Source organism: Capra hircus, chromosome 3 (genome assembly GCF_001704415.2).
Source record: "Capra hircus breed San Clemente chromosome 3, ASM170441v1, whole genome shotgun sequence".
NCBI lineage: Eukaryota > Metazoa > Chordata > Mammalia > Artiodactyla > Bovidae > Capra > Capra hircus.
Window position 1 is genome coordinate 31,680,074 of NC_030810.1, and position 24,378 is coordinate 31,704,451.

Consider the following 24,378-nt stretch of genomic DNA (forward strand, 5'->3'; position numbering starts at 1 on the left):
AGCGGGCCCAGAAGTTAAGTGGGGAGATGCTGCAGAAGCAAGCCCTAGTCCTGGCCACTTTTTGTGAATTGCAGACCATGAGCTGCTATGTATACAGAGCATAAAATGAGAAAGTCAATATCTATCTCCAGAGCTGCTGAGAGGCTTCAATGAGATCATGCATTTAAATCACTTAGTACTATGCTGAAGCACAGAACAGGTGCTCAGCTAACACTGGCCAGCCTCACGACTATTTAGCTTGAGCCCATACCCTCTGGGGGTGTCTTCAGGCCCTCATATTATCCCATAATATCTGGCTTTCGTCCTTTAGAAGTTAATTCAAACTGACATACACTCACTCAGGACCTACTGTGCACCCAGCTCAAGGCTGTCACTGAATACATGGTTAATAAATAGGCGTTGGCTAAATAAATAAAGATTAGCAAGTGGAACAGAGACCCTTGGGTCCTTGTGCCTCCCAGAAGAATCCTGCTTGAACCTTCACTTGCAAAAAGAAGCAAATGTTCTCAAGAAGATGATAAAAATGATGCTAGAGCAGCTGCCAACTCTCGATCCTAGCCCATGCTGGAATTTCAGAAATGTCTCCTCCATGAGGTGGTGGATAAGGTGAGGGCTACTGAAATCAAAACTTGAGTACTTGTTTCTTTAAAGGTCCATGCCTTTCCAGAAACCTTTTGCCAACAGAGTACGCATATTTGATGACATAATATCTTTATTTCTTTCCCCTTGGAATAGATTGGGGCAAGCAATTAATCCTGAAACCATGGCAATTAGACAAGGCCATTTTTAGATTAGCAGCTTGCAGGAGGCATAGCATTGTTCTGAGGATTATTAAATACCCATTTGGATGGTACTCAGGTTCAGGGCCAGAAATACAGCCATGAGCTGCTGCATTAAGCGCGTCAGACCATAATCAATGCCGTTTGCTTTCTTCCAGTGTGACCTTGGGTGAGTCACATGCCCTGTCTGGAACTTAGTGTGTTCATCTGTAAAACGAAGGTGCTAAATAAGGCTAGAAGATCACTCCAGACCTTTCTAGCTCCATGGCCCCACGGTTCAGAAATGCAGCTGCCTTCCCTGGAAGTGGGGAGAGAAAGCCTCACTAGAACCAACCAGCCTCCCTGGAGATAGGAGCTGCTGGCCCCTCCTTCACGGCTGTTCTGGGTACCAGGTGTTGGAAGCAGGGCTACTGTGCTCAGATTCCCTGGCAGCAGCTGTGGGCAGCAGGCTTTCCTGCCATCTGTCCTCAGTGAGGTTACAGCCTTTTCTCTGGGAGGCGCAGCTTGCCAATGAACTGTAGCACCATCCCTGGGTTTGCGCTAAACGTGTGGTCCCCAGAGGGGCCGCCCTCTCCCAGCAGCTTCAGCGGGTGCAGCTGTGGCTGACTGCTCTCCGCCCACCTCCGAGGAGTGGACTGGGCGGGAGCTGGAGGGGCTAGCCTGGCTCTTTGCCTTGGCTGCAGGGTTGCCTCTGAATGCCTCCCATTCTCAAAGCACTGGGATCCTATTTTACTTCAGCTCCCTGTGAACTCTGCCCTAGTACAAGCAATGACTGAGATAGCATGGCTGAAACTAGAGTTGGGAATCCGAAGCTTCCTGAGAAGCTCAGAGAAGCCGGCAAGCAAGTGGGAAGGGAGGAAGAAAGGAAGGAAATAAGGGAATAAGACAGGAGGGAGCTGAAAGGTTCGGGGGAGAAGAGGCTTCCTTTACTGGGTTGACCACCCCGCTGTGCGGGTTCTGGGCAGGAGATGACAAATGTCTCATCTCATCTGCTGTCTTGTGGAGCTTCTCACCCATATTCCCAGGTGGACCTTGTACTCCTTGCAGGCAAGGACCACATCCTGCTCCTGTCTCTTTCCACTGCCCAGCATAATGGCAAGCACCCCAGTGATAGTCTGTAATTGCTGATGCATGATTTCATTTATTTGTCAAAACAGAGCATGCATCATAATTACTTAAAAAAAAAAAAAGCAGAGGAAACTGACATTTAGAATTGCTAGTTAGTATGCCCAAGTCACACAGCTGGAAGAGTCCGAGTTGAAATCCACCAGCAGCTTCTTTTACCCAAAGCCCATATATTTGTCACCATGAAACTGAAGAAGGAAAGGAAAAAGATGCAGGTCTCCAAACTCAGTGCATACTTACAGGGGGAGAGGTTATATCAGGAGGGGTGGACATGTCCCCAAAAAGTTCTAATTGGGTCACAGCCTGAAAAGACAAAAGGATAATGATGTAACCACAAGGGGAGTTGGTGCTGCTGGGCAATGCTTTAAAAACAGTATGATTTGAGGACATGTATTTCCCTTTTTCATCATGACTATATAAACAATAAACCCAGTTGGTCATTATGATACTTCTTGAACCCAAAGACAGCATCTCAGATGCAGCCAGAATCAGTTATTGTTTCAGTGTGCCTGGCTGTCTATCTGGGCTTAGTCAAGCAGATCTGGGCTTAGCCACCTTGCATAAGCAATAATAATACCATTTTACACATATTTACCATCCAGTGTCATCACTGTCTCTCTTCTCCAGGAGACAAAGGCAAGAGGTAATTTTATCATTTGCTTCTCTTTCCTGAGTATATCCGCATGTTACAAAGTGCTTTTCCTGTACCAAGTATAGCAAGTCACCACTTCACGGCCACTTCTCAGTAAATATCACTGACCCTAAAAGGTATGAACTGTCATCCTCATTTTTACAGATGAATAAACTGAGTTTCACAGAGGTCACCTCAAGACCACCTAGGCCAGGACTTGAATTTTCTGCATGTAGAGCAGGCAGTCAAATGACAGTCCTTGAAAGAGTCCATCTTCAAGATAAAAAATACAGTTGGAGGAGGAGAAAATGTATCATTTAATACCAGGAAGGGTATCAAAAACAACCCAGTATATACACAATTAATCACTCTGAGGAGCTCTATCACTGTGGATACTGTATCAACTATATTCCCATCCATCATCCCTCAGTGTCTGAGCAAGGCCAGCCAGAGCAGTGGGAGAAGCCCTTTAAGATACACTCAGAAATTAATCAGTGTACACTTCCAGCTTCAGAGTCTGCAGGAGGTCTATGGCCGGGAGTCAAATAGCCTGACTTAAAGTATATAGTCATGTTTTGTACAAATTTGCCCACTGCAAAAAACAAACAAACAAAAAAACACACAAAAGACAAAACAAAAAAAATAAATAAATAAACAACTTTCTGCTCATCTTCCAACTTTAAAGTGATAGTTTCTAATCAGGGGACTGAAAAACACCACTGGGAGAGTCTGTCCTGGCAGACAGGACTCCTGCCCTAGAAATCTGTTTTAACCAGGCAAAGTGGGATCACCAAGATTCACACAAAGAAAGGAACACTCTCCGCTACTGACAAACTTGTGAGCTCTAGGCCCAGGAAGAGTCCCATCCCTGGGGTTGCATCTGAGTTCTACCGCTGACAATCTCTGCAGCTCCTCGGGGCCACTTTTCTCTTACCTGGACATTAGAGATGGTAATATCTCCTTTGGAGATGTATTGATTATATTACTAGAAGGACTCTGAAGTTTGGGTAAGCTTGGTGAAAAAGGCACAAAAGATTCTCTTTTTTTTTTTTTTTTTTTGCTGAAAAGCAAGCACCTTAGCCTGATAAACTCACTTTCAATCCTTCCTCTTCAGGTTTCAGATCGAATAAATGGTTCCTGGCACACAGTAGGACCCTATACATATTAATTTCTTTCCCAACTACATAATTTTTGGGACTCCAAAATCACTGCAGATGGTGACTGCAGCCATGAAATTAAAAGACACTTACTTCTTGGGAGAAAAGTTATGATCAACCTAGACAGCATATTCAAAAGCAGAGACGTTACATTGCCAATAAAGGTCGTCTAGTGAAGGCTGTGGTTTTTCCAGTAGTCATGTATGGATATGAGAGTTGGACTATAAAGAAAGCTGAGTGCCGAAGAATTGATGCTTTTGAACTATGGTGTTGGAGAAGACTCTTGAGAGTCCCTTGAACTGCAAAGAGATCCAAACAGTCAATCCTAAAGGAAATCAGTCCTGAATATTCATTAGAAGGACTGATGCTGAAGCTGAAACTCCAATACTTTGGCCACCTGATGTGAAGAGCTGACTCATTTGAAAAGACCCTGATGCTGGGAAAGATTGAGGGTGGGAGGAGAAGGGGACGACAGAGGATGAGATGGTTGGATGGCATCACTGACTCAATGGACATGAGTTTGGGTAAACTCCAGGAGTTGGTGATGGACAGGGAAGCCTGGCGTGCTGCAGCCCATGGGGTCGCAAAGAGTTGGACGTGACTGAGTGACTGAACTGAACTACATAATATGCTGGTACAGACTGGACAACTGTAAGGTGTTAGGCCCTGTGCTCGGTGCTAGGAACATAATTAGGAGGAATGTCAATTTTCAGCCTTCAGGGAGCTTACAGTCTAGTGGGGACAATCCATAGATATAATAATAAACATTTGCTTGTCTTTGGGAAGGCTTATTTAGCATGTGAGCAATATTTTATATTATTTGGTGAAATAGTGCCAATCCTTAGGCTCTCTCCCAAACCCACAGAAGGGATAATTCTATTTAATGCGTTCAAAGGAGGTTTCTGGGCTTCTTGGCCCTTGAAGCTCAATGCTTTGCAAATGGCCCATGACTGTTTTCAGTGGTAGGAAAATATTAAAATGAAGTTAATAATTAAGTTGCACAATTTACATTTCAAATGTGGTGAACTCGTGGCTCACTTTTACTAACATCATAAATATAATTTATTGGCTAATTTTCTCCTTAAGCACAACTTTTAAAATAACCTTCATTCTTGAGCTACAGACTCTCCTCTTGCCAGATGATTTCCATTCAAGGATTAAACGAGAAAAAACATGCAGAGGCATAAAACATAGATTGTTATTTCATTCCATTGGATTTGCTGCTTAAATAGAACCTTGAGTTAATTAAATTTTATAGAAAAAGGGGATTCTTAGGCCATAAAATTAAAAATAATTCTAATAACAGTATATGATTGAGGATCTGGAATAATATCTATTTTCACAGCCCCTCTCCCCCTTGTTAACCCTGGTTCTTTTATTTGTAACTTAAGAAGCCATGTTCCATCTGATAGTACTGTTGTAATTAATCATTTTAACAGCCTCATGAGAATAGAACTAACCATTCACATTTGTAGAGCACTTCATAGTTTATAACATATTTTCTAACACATTACTGTAACATCGGATGCTCCCTGAACTGTGTGAAGTTGGCAGCACAGGAATCTCTCCCACCATCTCTGGTTTGCAGATGAGCTAATTAGAGGCCTGAAGTTAAGGTGACTTACCTCTGATTGGTCAGCTAAAAAGAGCTGGGCTTGACCCATAGACCAAGCAGCACTTTGTTTATCCCTGTGTCCCTTTACCCAGCCCTACTTAGCCATCCTTCATGGTGGAAGCCCAGCCCCATAATATTCTCTAACCAGAAGCCACGGTTCTTACAAGTCCTGCCATGATTCATGTCCCTCTGAAGAAGTCATCTCCAAGGTCAACCCAAGACTCCTCCTTGCCTTCCCCTTCCTGGCCCTTCAGACATCTTCAGGTAAAGATGTGGTTGTTGATGGCAGATTCTGCCCCTTCTCTAGGTCCTGGGCATCCTCCAGGGTCAACAGAGTGACCCTGGAAGCTGCCAAAGCCAGTGAAAAGGATGAGGAGATGCTTGGCTATTGGAGCTCCTCAGTATCTCAATCAGGCCTGTCCCCTCCCAAGCCACTCTCTGTTATGAATCAGTGATGCTTTTCCAATAGCATCTGGAATGCCCTATAGCTGCTGTTTCATAATTAGCCCCCTGGTCCTTCTTTCCACTAAACCTTTGCAAGTAGACTCCTAGACCCCTCCTGCAGAGAAGCTCTGACAGCACCACTGAAGAAGGCAGAGGTGTCCATGACTGACCAGAGTACACATTTACATAGACCCACTCCCTCAGCTTCGGCACTAGGTGCTCCTTCCTTTAGGGCAAGCATGTAGTTCCTACTGTACATCGGCTACTGTGCCGAAAGCAGGGGACACAGGGATGCATAAGACATCTTCCCGCACTGAGTCTCATGAGCTGCCTGTTCTATGGGAAGACAGACCTATAGACACAGTGAGGACCATTTTACTAGAGAAGCACCAGGGGTCACAAAAGGAGGGGGCCACCTCAGGGCCTTGGTACATGCTCCTCCTCTGACCAGAACACTCAGACCTTCCCCCACTGCCTTTCCTACCGATCTTTCGAGACACAAACTAGACACCTTTATTTCTTCCTGGGAAGTATTTTCTAACTCAATTTGTACCCCATCCCACTGCCCCAAAACAGCTTACGTGAGACCCTTAGATGGATTGTCAGCCTTGGATCCCCAGTGGCTCAGTTGGTAAAGAATATGCCTGTAATGTGAGAGACCTGGGTTTGATTCCTGGGTTGGGAAAATCCCCTGGAGGAGGGCATGGCAACCCACTGCAGTATTCTTGCCTGGAGAATCCCCATGGACAGAGGAGCCTGGAATGTCTCAGTCCATGGGGTTGCAAAGAGTCAGACACGACTAAGCGACTAGGCACACACACTCAAGGGAAAAGTATGGATGCCTGGTCCCCACCCCTTGAGGTTCTTAATTAGTTGGTTTGAGGTAGTTTAGTAACTCAAAGCTAAAAATTTTTCCTGATGATTCTAACTTGCAGCCCAGGTTGAGAACTCTTGTCCTGCAGACTTCCCACACACATGTCCTCAGGAGTGACAACATTCACTCGCCAATGTATTAACCAATCTGAATAAACACTGGCTGCAAACCAGCACCTCTATTCCAGGTGATGGGGACCAAATAGCAGTCTTATCTCCATAGATGCTGCAGCTGCTGCTGCTAAGTCGCTTCAGTCATGTCCGACTCTGTGTGACCTCATTGACGGCAGCCCACCAGGCTCCCCCATCCCTGGGATTCTCCAGGCAAGAACACTGGAATGGGTTGCCATTTCCTTCTCCAATGCAGGAAAAGTGAAAAGTGGAAGTGAAGTCGCTCAGTCGTGTCCGACTCTTCGAAACCCCATGGACTGCAGCCTACCAGGCTCCTCTATCCATGGGATTTTCCAGGCAAGAGTACTGGAGTGGGGTGCCATTGCCTTCCCCACCCTGCACCCGCACTGGTTTTTATCTCCATAGGTGCACTGAGCAGCTCCTGTTCAGTGCTGAATCTCCACTATAACATGTTACACTCCACTCCACTAGGCAACCTACCCTAGCCTTCTCTCCCAATCCCATCTGCCTTCTCCTATGCTATGCAATACCACACTGTGTTACACGTTGAGCTCCCTGAGGATAAGGGTTGTGTCCTCCTCTCCACTGCATCTCTAGCAACTATTAGAATGCCTGGGACACATTAGGAGATTGAAAAATGTTTGCTGAATGAAATGAAGGGGTGTCATTTCCTCTCCAACACACACTGTTTCTCTCTCTCTCACACACACACACACACGCTCCTACTTTTCGCCCTCACCGCGGGGCCCACCAGGAGTCTCTGAACATCAGCACAGGCCAGCACCAGAGCAGAGCACTGAGGAGAGTGAGGCTGCACAGAGCGGATAAGAATGACCAGAACAACCCTCGCTTCACAAGACCACGGAGCCCTTACCTTTGTTGCCTCAAAAATCTCGTCAAAGTCCATCGGCAGGTTTCTGTTCTGTAACCACAAGGCATGACTTATGAGCATGAAATGAGTGATGGGACAATGATGCGAAACCGTTAACCAGGCTGGGCCCTCTTGCGCTTACCGGGGTGGCTGCGGCAAACCGCTCGTCAAAATCTTCAAACGCACGGCCGTTCTGAAAGCGTAAGGGATGATGAATGAGGATGAAGTGAATGACACACAAATGACATGGATTTATGTGTTTAATGATGACATTATCTATGGTTTACACTCTTATGGTCACAGGAGGCGGGAGTGGTTGCCAATGTGCTGTGAAAACCCTGGAATATGCTCCCAGCACAAACTGATGATAAAACACGTGCCTGCCTAGGAAACACGAGCCATAGGGAGTTTGTAATTTTAAAGTCCATCTTCCTGAAATTACAGACCTGACCCAGCCAGTCTCAATGGTGACAGCAGATAAGAGCATGATGTTTACCCTTGAGATTTTTGTTTTAAAAGTGTTATCATGTGCTTTAGCCAAACTTGACCTTTGGGGCAGTCTGTGAACAGCTGGTTTTGTAAGTGCCTTTTCTGCCTGAACTGCTTCTGTCCGCCTGGCAAGCTCAAAGCTCACCCAGTTCCTCAAACCCAGCTGAGAGGCCATCTCTTCTGTGAAGATTTCTTTGGTCCCCTGAGCTCAAATCCATCCTCTGTGAGCAACAGCATATCACCTGTACCCATTAAACAGTGATCTTCCTGAAACAGGGACCACAATGTATTTGTTCCTGCATCCCCAGCAGGTCATGGGGGATCTGCCCCGTGGCAGTGCTCGAAAAAAATACATATGAATGAATAAATGATTTTAAAAATAGGCAGCAGCTGACCAAATCTAATCATTTTGTTAATTTTTTACTTTGTTGTTTATAATTGCTGAGAGCTTTGCTACACCACTCCATAATACCGCTGCCTCAGCATCCCCTTTGTGCGGCCAAGCGGCCTGCAGGGGCCTTGAACTGACACCAGCTTCTCCAGTGAAGTAGGTCCTGGATAACAGCCCACAGAGTCACAAGTCAATGTCAGTTCCTGATCTGACCATCCTAACAGCTCTTACGGCTACACTCTCCCCAGCCTCCCAGGCCTTATGGACCCTTAGATAAGATTCCTTAACACTTACCAAGACCCTGCTCTTTTTGGTTTGAAATGATCAATCTGGCCTCAGACCAGGAATGCTAAAGCACTCTATCCTGGAGCTCTAATAAAGGCAAGTGCCCCAGACCCTACCTTGCTCTCTGCCTGCTTCCTCCCTTCACCTCTGCATATGGCCCTTCTTCCAGGACCTCCACTAATAAACTCCTCTATTTCAACTCCCTGGTGGTCTTCTGTTGAACCCTGGCTTACCATCTGATACCCCAGAGCTTTATTTAAAGAATGTTAATTGAACAAAGTCACAACATTAACACATATTTTAGGTAACGTGCATAATATCTCCATATGTACACAATGACCATGTTTTTGGTCTATATGTCCAAACTAATTATGCTTGGGATGAATTCCAAGCAGTGTAACAGTAGTCTAAGTCTGATAATATTGACATTAACTTGGAATGATTATGCTTGAACAGAAATACTTGCACTGTTCCCTAATTTTCAGGAGAGCTTCCTGCTGGCCATGGAGGAGTGGAGGAACCATCAGCCATGAACTCTTCCACTCCGTCTGCAGCAAATGTGACTGTACATCAGTCAGCCCCAGTTACAGGGTCACAGAGAAGGGCAACACACATGCCCGTGCCCACCACAGCAGAGCCTTCAAGCCAAACACCAGCAAGTTCTGTCATCAACCACCTGCTCCTACTAGGCGCTGGCTCGCCAGGATTCAACAGTGGCTGAGAGAAGATGAGGAAGGATCAGGTTGGATAATGGCAGAAATAACAGTAACAACAATTATTATTATTTGGCTAGAGACGGGGAGACAGTGTTACCCTATAACCTCTGGTGTGGCCTGAAAGGTTAAGGTTATGTCGCTGCCTCCTTCATAAATTCCCACACTTCCTGGGATTTATGGCATAGCCCCTACCAGCTAGCTCTGGGTCATAACTTTTAATAAAAACATTTTTTAGTGTCCAAAATCTCATTACATCTGTCCAATATAAAAAAAGCAATGGCCAGAGCATGAGGAACAGCCGGTGGTAGAGTCTCATAAAACCCCCACCATATAATGAAAACATGTGAGGATAGCCAGCACTGGTGTGAGACTGTCACTTTGCTGGTGACAGAAGAGGGGGTCTCTGATGAGGGGTGGGGCCAGGGTGTGAGGAGGCCATTTCCGTAAATCCAGATGGAGCAGACGTGGGTGTAAATGTGCCTTTTGGGAGTCACACAGATATGGACTGAATCCTGACTGTGCCCCGTGCTGGCTGTGTGACCCTGGACAAGTCGTGAAGCCTAGGTTTTCTCAGTGGGATGACAGGGATAACATCATCTTGGGGTTATGGAGAGGATTAACCGAGATGTGTGTGCAGTGCTTTGTTTGCTGTTTGGCGCACAGAGACGCTTAATAAGTCATGGCTATTATTAGGATCCTCTCGATCAATTTCTTTTAGCTCACTTCTGCAATGCACAGGCACCCATCTTTTAATATTAAGAAACTATTACTCTATGATATTGGGGAAAAGGAGAAGTAAAAATATCTTGCGGAAAGCCCCTCTTTAGAAACCACCCCACTTCAGAACATGGACTAGGTCCTGTGTAAAAGGATGCCAAACACTTCCTGCTCTTAGTTCTGAATGCCCAGTCCACTCTTGAGCCCATCTTTTCCCTCTTTTCTCTCTTATTGACACAGTCTTGCTGGGAGCATCTTCCCATCCATACCCTTTGTACCTGGCATATACGGTTACAGTCCTGTTTTGATACTAGCTCAGTCATTTCTTGGACTTCCTTCCTCCTGCCTGGGACAGCCTTAAGGAATACTCAGGGCACTTCACCCAGCCATCAGAAGACTCTTCCAGTCCCTGCATTTTTCTCTCAGTTGACTCTCAAAGGGGGGAACCAGGAATCCACTCCCTCGTCTCCCTGCATCCCCAGGTCCTGCTTTACCCACATTCTCTGTTAGAGCTTTTGTCCATTTACCTTCAAGTCTTGTTCTCCCTGTATTAGACATACTCCTCACACTTACTATCATAGCATGCATGAAGCTTTGTATTCTGCTCTTAAAATCTCAATATGGCAATCTAGTTTACTCACAACTTCCATTTCTGGTGAAGGTTTAAAAGAAGAGATTCTCTTCTGTTGTTTCAATACAATTCTAGCCCAAAGCATCATTAAGACACTGAAATAAAGCTTCCACATGAAGTTTACTTTCCCACAATCTATCTCGAGCAGTGGGACACTACTGTCCCATAACTGAGTAGGGTAACTCTTAAGACGGAGAAGGCAATGGCACCCCACTCCAGTACTCTTGCCTGGAAAATCCCATGGGTGTAAGAAGATCAGATTCATGTTACTCTTACAGCAAAAGTGAATGGATAAAGAAGTTGTGGTACATGCATACAATGGAATATTACTCAGCCATAAAAAGGAATAACACTGAGTCATTTGTAGAGATGTGAATGAACCTACAGACTGTCATACCGAGTAAAGTAAGTCAGAAGGAGAAAAACAAATATTGCATTATTAATGCACATACGTGGACTCTAGAAAAATGGTAGAGATGATCTTATGTGCAAAGATGTATGCACAACAAGGGGGAAAGGGGACGGAGGAAGGCACTGGGAGGTTGGGACTGATATATTTATACTACTATATATAAAATAGGCAACTAAGGAAAACCTACTGTATAGCACAGGGAACTCTGCTCAATGTTCTACAGTAACATAAATGGAAAGGAAATCCCCAAATGAGGGGATATACATATACACAGAGTTGGCTCACTTTGTTGTACAATAGAAACTAACATAAGATTGTACAGCAACTGTACTCCAATAAAAATTATTTTTTTTAAATGGTCTTACCAATTAAAAGAATGTGAGTGGATGAGATGGGACTTGGGATGAACACACCAAAAAGGATGACAACTTATTTCTAGCTGCCAAATCAGAAACCTGCAGTGGTTCTCACCCCTGGCTGCACAATGTAATCCTCTGGGGGAGATTTTCCACAGCTACACATACCTGGGCCTCGCCAGCTGAGATTTGGATTCTGTTGGTCTGGGGTGAGGTCCTGGCATCGGTAGGTTCTAAAAGCTCCCCAGGTGCGTCTAATAGGAAGCCAGACTTGTGAAGCACTGTGCTGGGGAATGAACTCTCTGTAGGAATAATTAGTGAAACTCCTACTGGGAAAAATGAAGACATCTTGATTGATTACATAACTGATTAATGAATTTCTCCAGCAAACATTCACTGGGTGCTTTCCACACACTGTGTTCTCACTAGGCACTGGAGATACAAAGATGACTGATACATGGGCCATGCTTTCTTAAAGTTCAGAGCAGAGCCAGGATATATCATCATTCTAGCGTGGAAGGTGGGACAGGAGTGGGACAGGGAGCTCACAAGGCATCAAGATCTCAACTCAGACAGAACCTAAGCCAGCGCTGCAAAAGAATGAATTCAATTATCCATTTAGAAGGCTCAGGAGAAATGGATTAACTTAAGTGATCTGTAAGTGCACCAAGGTGGACACCATTAACACACCTAGTGATTCCAAGTATTTGAATTGCATGCCTTTCCCTGGTGAGTGATTTAACCATGAAGACAACATGCTAATGAAGACTGATTCCCTCTGGGGTATCTAGGAGTTTATGCTCTTTATCGCCTTTAACCAAGAGTAAACAGCCACTTTCCTACTTCTTGGCAGAGAAACTCTGGCACCTGACGAACAAAGTAGGGGGTGGATTTGAGATGGGGAGTAGAAAATGTGATGTTAACAAATGATTTTTCTCATGAGCACCCCTGTCCAACAGAACTTTCTGTGATGATGGAAAGTCCTACACCTGTACTTCCAATTTGGTAGCCAGTGGCTGCACATGGCTATTAAGCACTTCAAATATGGCCTGTATGACTAATAAATTGCATTTTAAGTTTTATTTATTTTTAATTAGCTTCGTTGTAAATAGCCACATGTGACCAGTGGCTACTGTATTGGACATCAAAGCTCTAGATAATAGACATTAAAAAAAAAAAAAAAAAACTTCAGCTGCCTGATTTAGGTGCTTTCTAAATACCAGATATATTCCTTCCTTATATAGTCTCTTCTATTCTTTTAAAGAATATCCTACCTTTGTGTTGATGAGAAAGGTTCTATGGGAGCACTGAATTCTTTGCTATGTCTAGATAGCCATGAATCAAATTCAGTTTGCAAAAACCACAGCCTTCTTCTGGATGTAAGTTTTGTCATTGCCTGGGCTAAGCCAGAGCCAAATATTGGTGGCTTTTTTTTTTTTTTAAAGGAAGTTAACAACTCTAACCTTAAAAGTTAGAAACTTTTAATGAACTTCAGGTGGAAATCCATGGAGCCTTATCATCATTCCAACAGAATGGAACTCCCTTTAACGGCCAGAATGTCCCAGCCTACTGAGATCTGGGGCTCTGTGGTTTTGTGCGACTGAATGCCTTGATCTAATGGAGGATTTGGTACTGCTTTGTGGCTCTGTCCTTGTAGTGATTGAGAAGTTGGCTCTACTCAAAGCTGGGCTGTATTTCAGCAGTTAATGGCTCTCCTTCTGCCAATTAACATTTTAGGAGGGCCCCAAGGTTGTCTAGACAGCTAGAGGGTGGAGGGAAGTGCTTAGATCTTATAATGTGAGTTACATCTTCCCTTGAAGTGCACCCAAGTGTAATATATCTGCTAATCCCTGGGACAATGAAATATTTATATCCAACTTTCTAAAAATGAAGTTGGTTTAAAATGGCCCTCATTTCTCTCCATTTTTTAATTTTTGTAAGAACACAACATGAGATCTATCTTCTTAACAAATTTTCAAGTGTACGATACAGTATTATTAGGGGCACAATCTCTAGGAGTTAATCTTCTTGCACAACAAACTTAATACCAATTAAACAGCATCTCCCCGTTTCCCCTTCCCTAACCTCTGGCAACGACCATTCTTTTCTCTGCTTATATGTGTTTGACTACTTTATGGACCTCATATAAGCAGTATTTGCCTCTTTGTGTTTGGTTTATTTCATGCAGCATAATGTCCTCAAGGTTCAGCCAAGTTGTTACGTAAGCAAGGACAGACTTCTTTTTCAAGACTATATAATATTCCACCACATGTATATACCACATTTTCTTTATCCATTCATGTGTCAATAGATATTTATGTTGAAAAGGCCTTTCTTAACATGCAAGAAGACAGTCAGGATGCTGACTAGAGGTAGAAGGAATTTTCTGGTGCTTTATTCAGGGGCATGTAAGAGAAAGGTAGACTTCTTTCATGAAGATTAGGGCACTACGTTGACCAAACTAGGCTAATGTGAATGAACAGGGGCATCTGTGGCTACGGACCCTAAATCTGGAGTCTTGAACTTTCCAACTTTAATCTCAGGCCAAGGAAACCAATGTGCATGCTTTTAAAGTGAGAAACTTCTTGATTTTAGGAGGGACAGGCCAGGGGCACTGGGAAGACAAATGTTAGAAACAGTGGCTGTCACAAGACAAGGGAGTAAATGTCCACTGACAGATGAGTGGGTCAAGAAGACATGGTACATTTATATAATGGAATATTACTCAGCCATAAAAGAATAATGCCATTTTCAGCAACATGGATGGACCTAGAGATTATCATAGTGATATGAGTTAGACAAAGACAAATATCATATGATATCACTTACACATGGAATCTAAGAAAGTACCCAAATGAGCTTATTTACCAAACAGAAACTGACTCATAGACTTTGAAAACAAACTTATGGTTACCAAAGGGGAAAGTGGGAGGTAAGGGATGAACTAGGAGTTTGTGAGTAGTATATACACACTACTATGTATAAAATAATCCCAACAAAGACCTACTGTATAGAGGAGGAATGCTACTTAATATTCTGTAATAACTTAAATGGGAAGAGAATCCGAAAAAGTGTAGACATATGTATACGTATAACTGATTCACTTCGTTGTACACCTGAAATGAATCCAACATTGTAAACAGACTATACTCCAAAAACAGCTTTCAGCTTGAACATCTACTTCATCATTGATATATGCTTGGATGAATTCCTTCCTTACTCTGAGCCTCAGTTTTCTCCCCAGAGAAAATAGGGAAAATAATGCCTATAACATGCAATTGCTGAGAAGGTTTATACACATGAAAAGAATTAGCACAGCACGTGACAGAGTAACATCTCAAAGGATGTCAGTTCCCTTCCCAAAAGTACAGAGAGGGAAGGACGGTGGGAGGGAGGAAGAGAGGAAGAGGGGGAAGAAGGGAGGAGGAAGAGATGGCAGGGGAAGAGGAGAAAGAGCAGGGGGAAAGAGGAAAGGAAGAGAGAGAAGAGGAGGAAAGAAAGGAAGGGAAGAAGAAAGGGAAGCCATGGGATTATATGCTTGGTACGTGACTGTGGGCAGGTTCCAGGCTACGGCAAAATTTGGGAAACACTAGTCCAGGGAAGGAACAGAGTCACTCGGAAGAGAAGCTAAAGGTGTGACATGATTGTCGCACGGCAGACACTGGTCACGGCGGGTTCCTGCTCCCACACGTTTTACCCAAAGCTTAACACTAGCAAGGCTGGAGCACTGTGAAGTCCATCAGCCACATCATTCATTCCATCTACCCCATACCCTTCTTTTCTCCACTGCCTTCCTTAATTTCAGACCTCCAGTGGGCGACTCTATGCTTTCAGGCCCATATCTTCTAAAACACATCCCTTATTTTCTTGAAAAATACACTTAAAGATGGGATTGGAGGTGCAATTTGCAGGCTGCAAATTGTGCTAAGATACTAAGCGCTAAGTTTGACCTCAGGAAACGAGAGTGCCCAGAGTCTGGGGTGATGGCGGTGGTGACAGTGACGTCTGTCCTAACCTGTCCGTCAGCCCCTCCATATCTATTTATTGAGCAATTATGCTAAGATACAATCCTTGCCCTTAGAAGAAGACAGGCAATGATCATACGATTGGTGTCAGAAATGAGACAATTCACATGAAGCTTGTAATACATACATGATTCATGCCAGTGGTTACTACCACTGGTAACTGATCCCACTGTGGTGGGTCAGACATTTTGAGACAGTGGCATCTGTAGTGCTGGGGGTTTTAATAGTTTCGATACTATTGTCATGAGGCAGTGACTATAAAGAGATGATGGTATAGTTGTTAATATGGTGATAGCTCCAGATGTGGCAGTGTTGGGAACTGAGAATAAATGCTGAAAACACCAGCCTACCACGGAGCTTCTCTAGAAGCCCTGGAGATGACTTTATGCTCTGATACTCATGGAAGCTTCCCGGGCTCTAGATCCTGGCCCCAACCCATGACCTCATTCCAAAGCTCTGGCGTGTGACCATGAGGATTTTAGAATACAGGGCCCCTTCCTTGCTGCGGCTCCTCTGTGGGGTGAGGGGCAGGCTGCAAGATGGCTTGGCTACTCTGCTGGTTGTCAACAGAATAAACACACCTGCCCAGGTCTAAACGTACAGTGACAACGAGACACCATCTCGTCGGAGATGGTAAGGGAAATCATCTCCTGAAGCTTATAATTATTTGTTTTTCATTCTCTCTTTCTTGATCTCATCTCCTTAAAAAAATCTATTATTCTAGTTCCACATTAGCAAAAACTCAAAGGATTTTTCAAAAACTCCTAACAAGATTTGGCGCTAGTTCAGTACTTTGAAAAGGGGTGAATGAGAATCACAGGAAAGTGAAATCAGCTCCTGTCAGCGGGATGACAGGCTCTCAGCACACTCCTGGGGAGGAGGGCAGGGGGATGCTCAGGCAGGCAGTCAGCTCCTTCTCCGTGGCTGTGTCTCTCTTAGAGAGGCTACTCCCGCGGTCCAGATGGCACCCAAACGGTAACGAGAAATATTGGATGGAGCTGAAACCAGGCAAGAGCAGCAGAGGCTCAGGCTGAAGGCAGAGCAAATCGGAGGAAATCACAAATGGAGAGATGTCACAGCAGAGGAAAAAATAGTCACGGGGGCTTGCTTTGCCTGCTGCTCTGACAGCCGTTCCCTGCACAATGTTTTTTCCTTTTCTTCTCTGGAAGAATGCAGATTTTACATCTTAGGCATTCATTTCATAATTAATAAACCTTTCCTGAATGCATACGCGGAGGAAGGCACTGGGCCAATCTTGTGAGGACTGGAATGCTGTCCCTTCTCTGAGCTGCAACCATCAAGTGAGGGAAATGGGAGGAAGCCCGTTCAGGTCAGAGCATGAGGAGCGTGATGACAGGGGCACCACACGGAGGACTCTCCCAGCCCATGTACCATTTCACTGCTGCAGGGCTGAAGCCAGCTCCTCTGTAAATGACCAAAACAAGAATTCCGTTTCCATGCGGCTGGAATTTGACTAGTTTACCCATCTCTTGAATCTTCTTTATCGTAGAATTAGGGAACTATCTACCTTCTAAGACAGGACTTCCCTAAATAAGATTTGAGGTAACAGCTTAGTGAGCAAAGTGCCTGAGACACAGCAAGATCTCCACTGTGCTGTGCTTAGTTGCTCAGCCATGTCCAGCTCTTTGTGACCCCATGGACTGCAGCCCACCAGGCTCCTATGTCCACTGGGATTCTCCAGGCAAGAATACTGGAGTGGGTTTCCATGCCTTCCTCCAGGGGATCTTCCCTCCCCAGGGACTGAACTCAGGTCTTCCACATTGCAGGTGGATTCTTTACTCACTGAGCCTTCAGGGAAGCCCAAGATCTCCATCAGTGGGTTAAACATTAAGTCAATAATACAATGCAGTGTCCTTGCAGAGTATGATGGTATTTTATGGCATTTTGGACAGTTTCATGAATTGCAGGATTGCAGGGAAGTAGAACTAGAAGAGGCTATAAACATCTCCAACCCAACTCAACCCTATCTATTGTTCAGATGAAGAAACTGAGGTCTTCAAGATTTTCAAAATCATGATAATGTTAGCGGCAGAGCTGGGATGAAATCCCAAGTTCCCAACTCCTAGTCTAGTTCCTTAATTTCCATCACAACTCCCCTCATGGGTGAACAAACTAAGAGGAGACAAGAAGTCAGAGCAGAGAAACCTGGCTCACAATTTACAACAAGGAAACTAAGGCCCTAAGGAGCTTGCTCATATGTGAGACAGTGAGGAAAATGACTCCTTCATAGAGCTCTGAGTATCAAGGGAGGTGATGTTCACCAATAAACTAGACTTGGAAGGCAGCCTACAGGTTGGAGTCAGAGGAAATTTACAAGAGCACTATCTATAATTATCTCAGATTGATTGTCCAGCCTATAAATAGTTTGTAACTCCGTGTCCTGATTTCCCTTGCTCTCTTAACAGGTCTCTCCGTATATTATATTTCTTACTCTCTCAGGCACTGGTATAAGACACTCCTCATGACTGGCAGCCCTTCCCATCCTCGTTCATCAGGAGACCCTGGAGAACTGGGTCTAGTCATCTGTCCCAAACCTTTAGAAGGGGTTACACGGTCCTCCTCTGGGCATCATATATGCTGTAATGGTTGATTACTTTCTCTCTTCTCTATACAGACTATCACCTCGTGACACTAAGTTCCTTGCATGGGAAGCTGTACCTTATTCTTCATATTCCTAATGTCTAAATACCCCAGTTGGCTAGCACACAAAAGGAAACTCACTGAATTGACAGATTAAAAAAAACAACCCGGAATGAGTAAATGGAGGCACTTGTTTATACAAGGGAATAGACAAGTGAACAGAAAGAAACATGGTGATAGTACAGTTTACAAGGCAGAGGGTATGCTGGTCCATATGGTGCTTTCAAATGCTCAGCATGTGTGCGTGTGCACACACACACACACTAACTCACTCACTGAGACACGGCATTTGCTATTGTAAACTCCAGAAAGGATGTCATATCCACTGTCATTTGACGGAATGAGACTTCACAATCAGTAAATAACTCTGGTTCTAACTTCAAAGAAATACTAGGGAGATGTTCCAGAGAAAGTCATAAGAACAGGAATATGTTCTTCTTCTAGCTCTTCTAATCAAGCCTGTTCCATTAGCAACATCCATCAGGGGCTCAAGGGAAGCAGTCAATCTCGGACATTCCTCACCATTCAAAGTCCAGCCAATGCCTAGGCTTACCCTACTTCCCAGCAAGTGATAAAATGATTGTATCCCATACTGTTCAGACTCTCAAACTTAACTTGTTCAAAGAATTTTTCATCTCCTAAAGTCTGTTAGTTCCTTGTCTTCTGATTTCTACAAAGGCTACCAATTCAGGCCTGGATGCTCAAATCCTCGAAGGTAAAAGTTAGCCTCTACCCCTCTCTCTTCCACAAGCTGACATCCAATCATTCTTTAAGAAATGCTGACTCCATTTCTAGAACATGCCCCACCTCTGCCTGCCCTTTCCCTCGTCTTGGTGGCATCCTCTTTTGCCTGGACTGTTGCTTTTAACACTTTCTCCCTTACACAGCAGCCAGAGTGATATTTTTAAAATGTCAAATTAAGTTCATTTCCTGATGAACACCCTCCACTGACTTCCATTACATCTGCGATAAAATTCAAACTCCTTATCGCTGTCTATACCACTGTCCATACAACTGTCCACGTTCAGCTGCTGCCTCGGAGTCAGAACCCATCCTTCACCACTCTCCCCTTCCCACCAAGCTCTGGCCAACACCAGCCTTCCCTCTGTTCCCCCTGGACCCCTAGAACATTTCTGTCCCAGGCCTTTGACCCTACCTTTCCCTGTGCCAATCCCACTCTCCATCAGGCTGGTTTCTTCTCATAATTCAGACTTGGCTCAGGTGTCACATCCCTAGACCTCCTCTGACTACTTACTTAAATGCAGTCCTAGCTCCCAGCTCTTGTCAGGTTTTCCTGTTTGGTTTTCTGGCTAGCATTCATGCACTGTTTGGAGAAGGAAATGGCAACCCACTCCAGTATTCTTGCTTAGAAAATCCTGTGGACAGAGGGGCCTGGTGGGCTGCTGTCCGTAGGGTCGCACAGAGTCGGACACAACTGAAGTGAGTTAGCACGCATGCATGTATTGGAGAAGGAAATGGCAACCCACTGCAGTATTCTTGCCTGGAGAATCCCAGGGACAGAAGAGCCTGGTGGGCTGCCGTCTACAGGGTCGCAGAGAGTCAGGCACGACTGAAGCGACTTAGCAGCAGCGGCGGCAGCAGCATGCACTGTGCGTCTGTTTACTCGATCGTTGGGAGCCTTCTCCTGTGAAATGCGAGCTGGGCAAGGGACGGGGCCTGGCCTGACTTGCACAGCACCTGTGTCTGTGTGTCATATGCGATGATCACTAGACTGTATTTGTAGAAGGAGGAAGGAAAGAATGCTTGAATAGAAAAATGCTTAAGTGACCAGTGGCTAGTTCTAGGAGGTACCTTCCAGTACTGCAGAAACTATAAAATTAAAACACAAAGAACATTTTGTACATACCTCTACAGGGACAAGGGAACACTCTGTTTGTCACTTTGATGTCTGTGCTCTCGTCTATTTTCCTGCCTGTTCTCTGATGCTGGGCAACCCATTTCTGAAGACCATGGAGCCAGGGCTAGAGGACGGCAGATTTGGTGAGATCCCATACAGATCCCACAAGAAGAAACCCTCTTTAGCCACATCCTTGCTATATCTGTTCTATGAAAGACCTTTTGGTATAATCGATATTTCTGGTTTGGTCACAGTGGTTGACATCATTATTCCTTGTTTTGATAGATCCATAAAGTTCCTAAATATATAAGCTCCTCTTGATCCCTCTCTCTTCCACACCTTGACATCCAGTCATTATAAGAAATACTGACTCTATCTATAGAACACACCATCAAACAGCCCATTCTGGTCTAAAGAGGAAGGAAGGGGCTAAATAGTAATATCAAGACCTCATCTGTTCTTGGCCAAGCAGGGATCAAGCATGACGATAATCATAATAGCTGATGCTTAGATTAAAGTTCCTCTCCACGAGCCAGACACCACTCTAAGGTGTGTTCATATAATAACTCACTTAATTACCACAGCAAACATAGGTGCTATTGTTGTCCTCACTTTCAGAGAAGGGAACTGAGGCACAGAAGGGTCAATGACCTTGCCCAAGGTCACACAGCTAGTAAGTGGCAGAGCTAGGATGTTTGCCAAAATGAGTGAGCTTTAAAGTATATGTTCTTAACCAGTCCTCTAGGGCGAGGAGGACAAAAGGTGTAAGACAATGTGTGTTTTACGATGAGGGTCAAATTAAGGGGTTGGGAAGGAGCAGCCACTGGGGAGAGGGATAGTTCAGAAGCCCACCCCTCCAGGTCCACTACATCCTCTCTGGAGGGCCAGGGCCTGATCACACGGCAAGTGTTATCTCTACAATGATGATGGGGTAAGGGGCTAGGACTTTCGAGGTGACCGTGGAAACAACAACCTAGAGACAGCCAAAGAGACGAGGCTATGAGATCACAAACACAGGAAAAGGGGGACAACCAGACTATTGGGTTGACAGCATGGGATGGTGGAAAAGAGGAGTAATACAGAAGATCAGGCAGCAGCTAAGCTGCCGGAAAGAAATGTGATGACATACTGACAGGTCTCTGTGACAGAAAAATGAGAGGTGGAGACGGGAGAAAGTGGGGTGAAAAGTGAGCGTGAATGTTCCCTTAACACGAGCTGATCCTTGTGCACAACTGGAGAAGCAAGAGACTCCTGCATCATCAGACTTTACTTCCCTCTCCCTTTAGCAATGAAACCTCACTCTTCCCATCCACAAAATAGAGAAGATAATAGTTGGCATGTTAATTAAACTAGATAAATGGGATGCGTCGGAATCCACTGGGGGAACTTTATCAATCTCTCTTTAAATATAAACACATGCAACCCCTACGAAAGCACATCTATAAGGCTGAGGGCCCAGAAAGTTCAAAAGTGTCACCAAGGACTTAACTGCAATCCAGCAGTTAAGATTCACCTTCTAATGCAGGGGGCAGGGCACAGGTTTGATCCCTGGTCAGGGAACTAAGTTTCCACATGCCACACGGCCAAAAAAAACGTGTCACCAATGACTGTTTGGCAATGTGGTATTCGGGAATCACTGATCTGGATGCAGCTTGCCAAGCACTGTATGTACTCCCTGGCCCCCAGTAAATACTCTGCAAATACTTGTTTCTTGCCTCCTTTCTAAGTCATCGCAAAAACAGGCTTCACACACGTTGGGTTGGGACTGTCGCTGGTCTATATTCTCTTATTCTCCGTGACCATTTATTCATCTTTCCCCTTTTTTACAACTAGAATTCATTCATTATTCTTCTGCAACCACTAACAACAGCGTTTAGGGAGAAAGAAAGAGCCTGAGCACGATGATTTATCCAGAAGCACTGAATTACTGTACCAGGAGAGAACAAGAGTCAGCCTCAATGGATATTTATAGGGAAACGGTATATCACAGCTCTGCTCATTAGAGATGTTGTAGTTAAGGTTCTATGGATGTTAACCATCTATATCAGAGGGATAAGGAAAGACTCACAGCAGCAGCAGCAGGTAACAGATACCCCGGAATCCCATTTTCTTCCCACATCAGAGAGCTCCGAGGAATCTGATTTATGCCCACTGAAGGAGCAGGCGTGCATTGGGGCACCTGTATCTTGGGGGCAGTACTGTCTTTGTTTTAGAATAGATAGTGTGACTGGCAAAGAGTTTCAGGAACAAAGCGGATAGAGAGCTCCCGCCTCTGTTTGAAATCTCACTGTGTTCTGGTCTTAGAGACAGCTGGACCCAGTGGGAAGAGCATTTCTTGTGTGTGGGTAGGCTGGACCTGCACCCTGGGTTACCTCAGATCACTCCCGTTTCTACCTATTGTCCTGACATAATTATTAATAGCAATTCCCCGTTCCCTTTAAAAGTGACCCAGTTCGGATGATAAACTAGGTCACCCTACCTTTAGGGTCAGAGAGAGCAGGATTAGATCCTTAGTGATGCCTCTTCTCGCTGTGCTGTTTAACTTCTCTGATCCCCAATAGCCTTTACATAGAGAAGAGATGTATGTCTCAGAGTAATCTGGGAACGCCTTGACATAGTACGTTGTGCCTTCTACAGTCCCTTGCTTGGTAAGCGTGCTCAACGTCTGGTATCACAACTGTTTGTTACCCTCACTCCACAGCCCTGGCACTCTCCTGCAGGCTCAGCCCCACCCTCATTTAAGCTTGGTCTTGTTAGCGTTATTGCTTGAACAAGGAGAATGGAAAATGTTCCAGCCTCTTATCCTTCCCTCCAGTGCTCTCAGGACCCTAAAAGCACCCTAGTGGTTAAGCCAGGTCTTACTTATCATCATATTTCTTGAAATACTTGATATAGCCTTTTGTTCACAGAATAGCTCCTAACAACAACTATGGCTAACATTTATTGAGCAGTACTTACTATATGCCAGGCACTGTTCTAAATGCTTCAATGTATTACCGTATTCAAGTTCTCAGAAGGCAGGTACCACAATCATTATTCTCATGTTATAAGCAAATACACTGAGGCTCAGAGAAGGTTAAATAACCACCCAAGTTTACATAGCTGGTAATAGAGGCAGAAAATTTTCAAGCGTTAAGTGGTCAGTCTGCAAGGCTCCCATTTTTAAGTGTACTCCCACGCTGCCTACCGAGCACTGAATACCTATTCTGGGCAAACACAACAGAAATCACATCTGTTTTCTAATTTAATCCTTACAGGAATCCAGGGAGGTAACTCTCCCCACATTGTTAACTGGTCACTAAGAAGAATCTGAAAGATAAAGTACCTTGCCTAGATTCACACAGTTAAGAAGAATAATGCTCTGAATTGCTTCAAATTTCAATGCATACATGTGGAATCTAGAAAAATGGTACAAAGGAACCAGTTTCCAGGGCAGGAATAGAGATGCAGACGTAGAGAGTGGACATGTGCACACAGGGGAAGAAGGGAAGGGTGGGACAAAGTGGGAAACTAGGACTGACATACATACAGTGCCATGTGTGAAGGGGTCGTGGGGATCTGCTGCGTGGCACAGGGAGCTCAGCTCGGTGCTCTGTGATGACCTTGATGGGTAGGAAATGCAGGTCGGGGGTGTGAGTGAGGCCCAAGAGGGAGGAGATACATGGGTACATATGGCTGACTTACTTCACTGTATAGCAGAAACCAGGTTCAATCTTGGGTCAGGAAGATCCCCTGGAGAAGGGAATGGCAACCCACTACAGTATTCTTGCCTGGAGAATCCCATGGACACAGGGCCTGGCAGCATGCAGTCCATGGGGTTGCAAAGAGCTAGACACGACTGAGCAACTAACACGCAGTTTCAACAGCATTGTAAAGCAATTAAACTCCAATTAAAAAAAAAGCCACGCTCTTTCTGCTGTTTCACTGCTTCTTAAAGACTATAGTCCTGGTCTGCACTCAGAATTTGATTGTCCAATAACAAAGCCTTGATGGGAAAGGATATGAAGGGTTTCTCCATCTGACCGCCCAACTTCTCCCACCCATGGAATAACTGTGGGATTCTTTGACAGTACCTTCTCTGCACCTCCTCCCTTCTAGAACCTCTGTTCTTCAGAGAGACGAAGGTAGAGGGTTTCCAAGTGGGTGGGCCTTAGGGTTCAACATGGGTCTAACCACATCCTCCTCTTTCAACTGTTTGCACAGAAGGTTA

General features: G+C 44.7%; 1 protein-coding gene across 2 annotated transcripts in view; it reads right to left on the bottom strand.

Moving 5' to 3' along the window:
• DAB1 (DAB1, reelin adaptor protein) overlaps window positions 1–24,378 on the bottom strand; it is a 463,784-nt gene that overhangs the window by 28,880 nt on the left and 410,526 nt on the right. Inside the window, exons 10-12 of one of the 2 annotated variants that reach the window (XM_018044682.1) lie at window positions 7,770–7,820; window positions 7,631–7,678; window positions 2,145–2,207 (exon numbers count right to left, since the gene is read on the bottom strand). In XM_018044682.1, the coding sequence (XP_017900171.1) occupies window positions 2,145–2,207; window positions 7,631–7,678; window positions 7,770–7,820 (162 nt within the window). The remainder of the gene's footprint in view (window positions 1–2,144; window positions 2,208–7,630; window positions 7,679–7,769; window positions 7,821–24,378) is intronic. The other variant, XM_018044685.1, reaches the window with a different exon arrangement.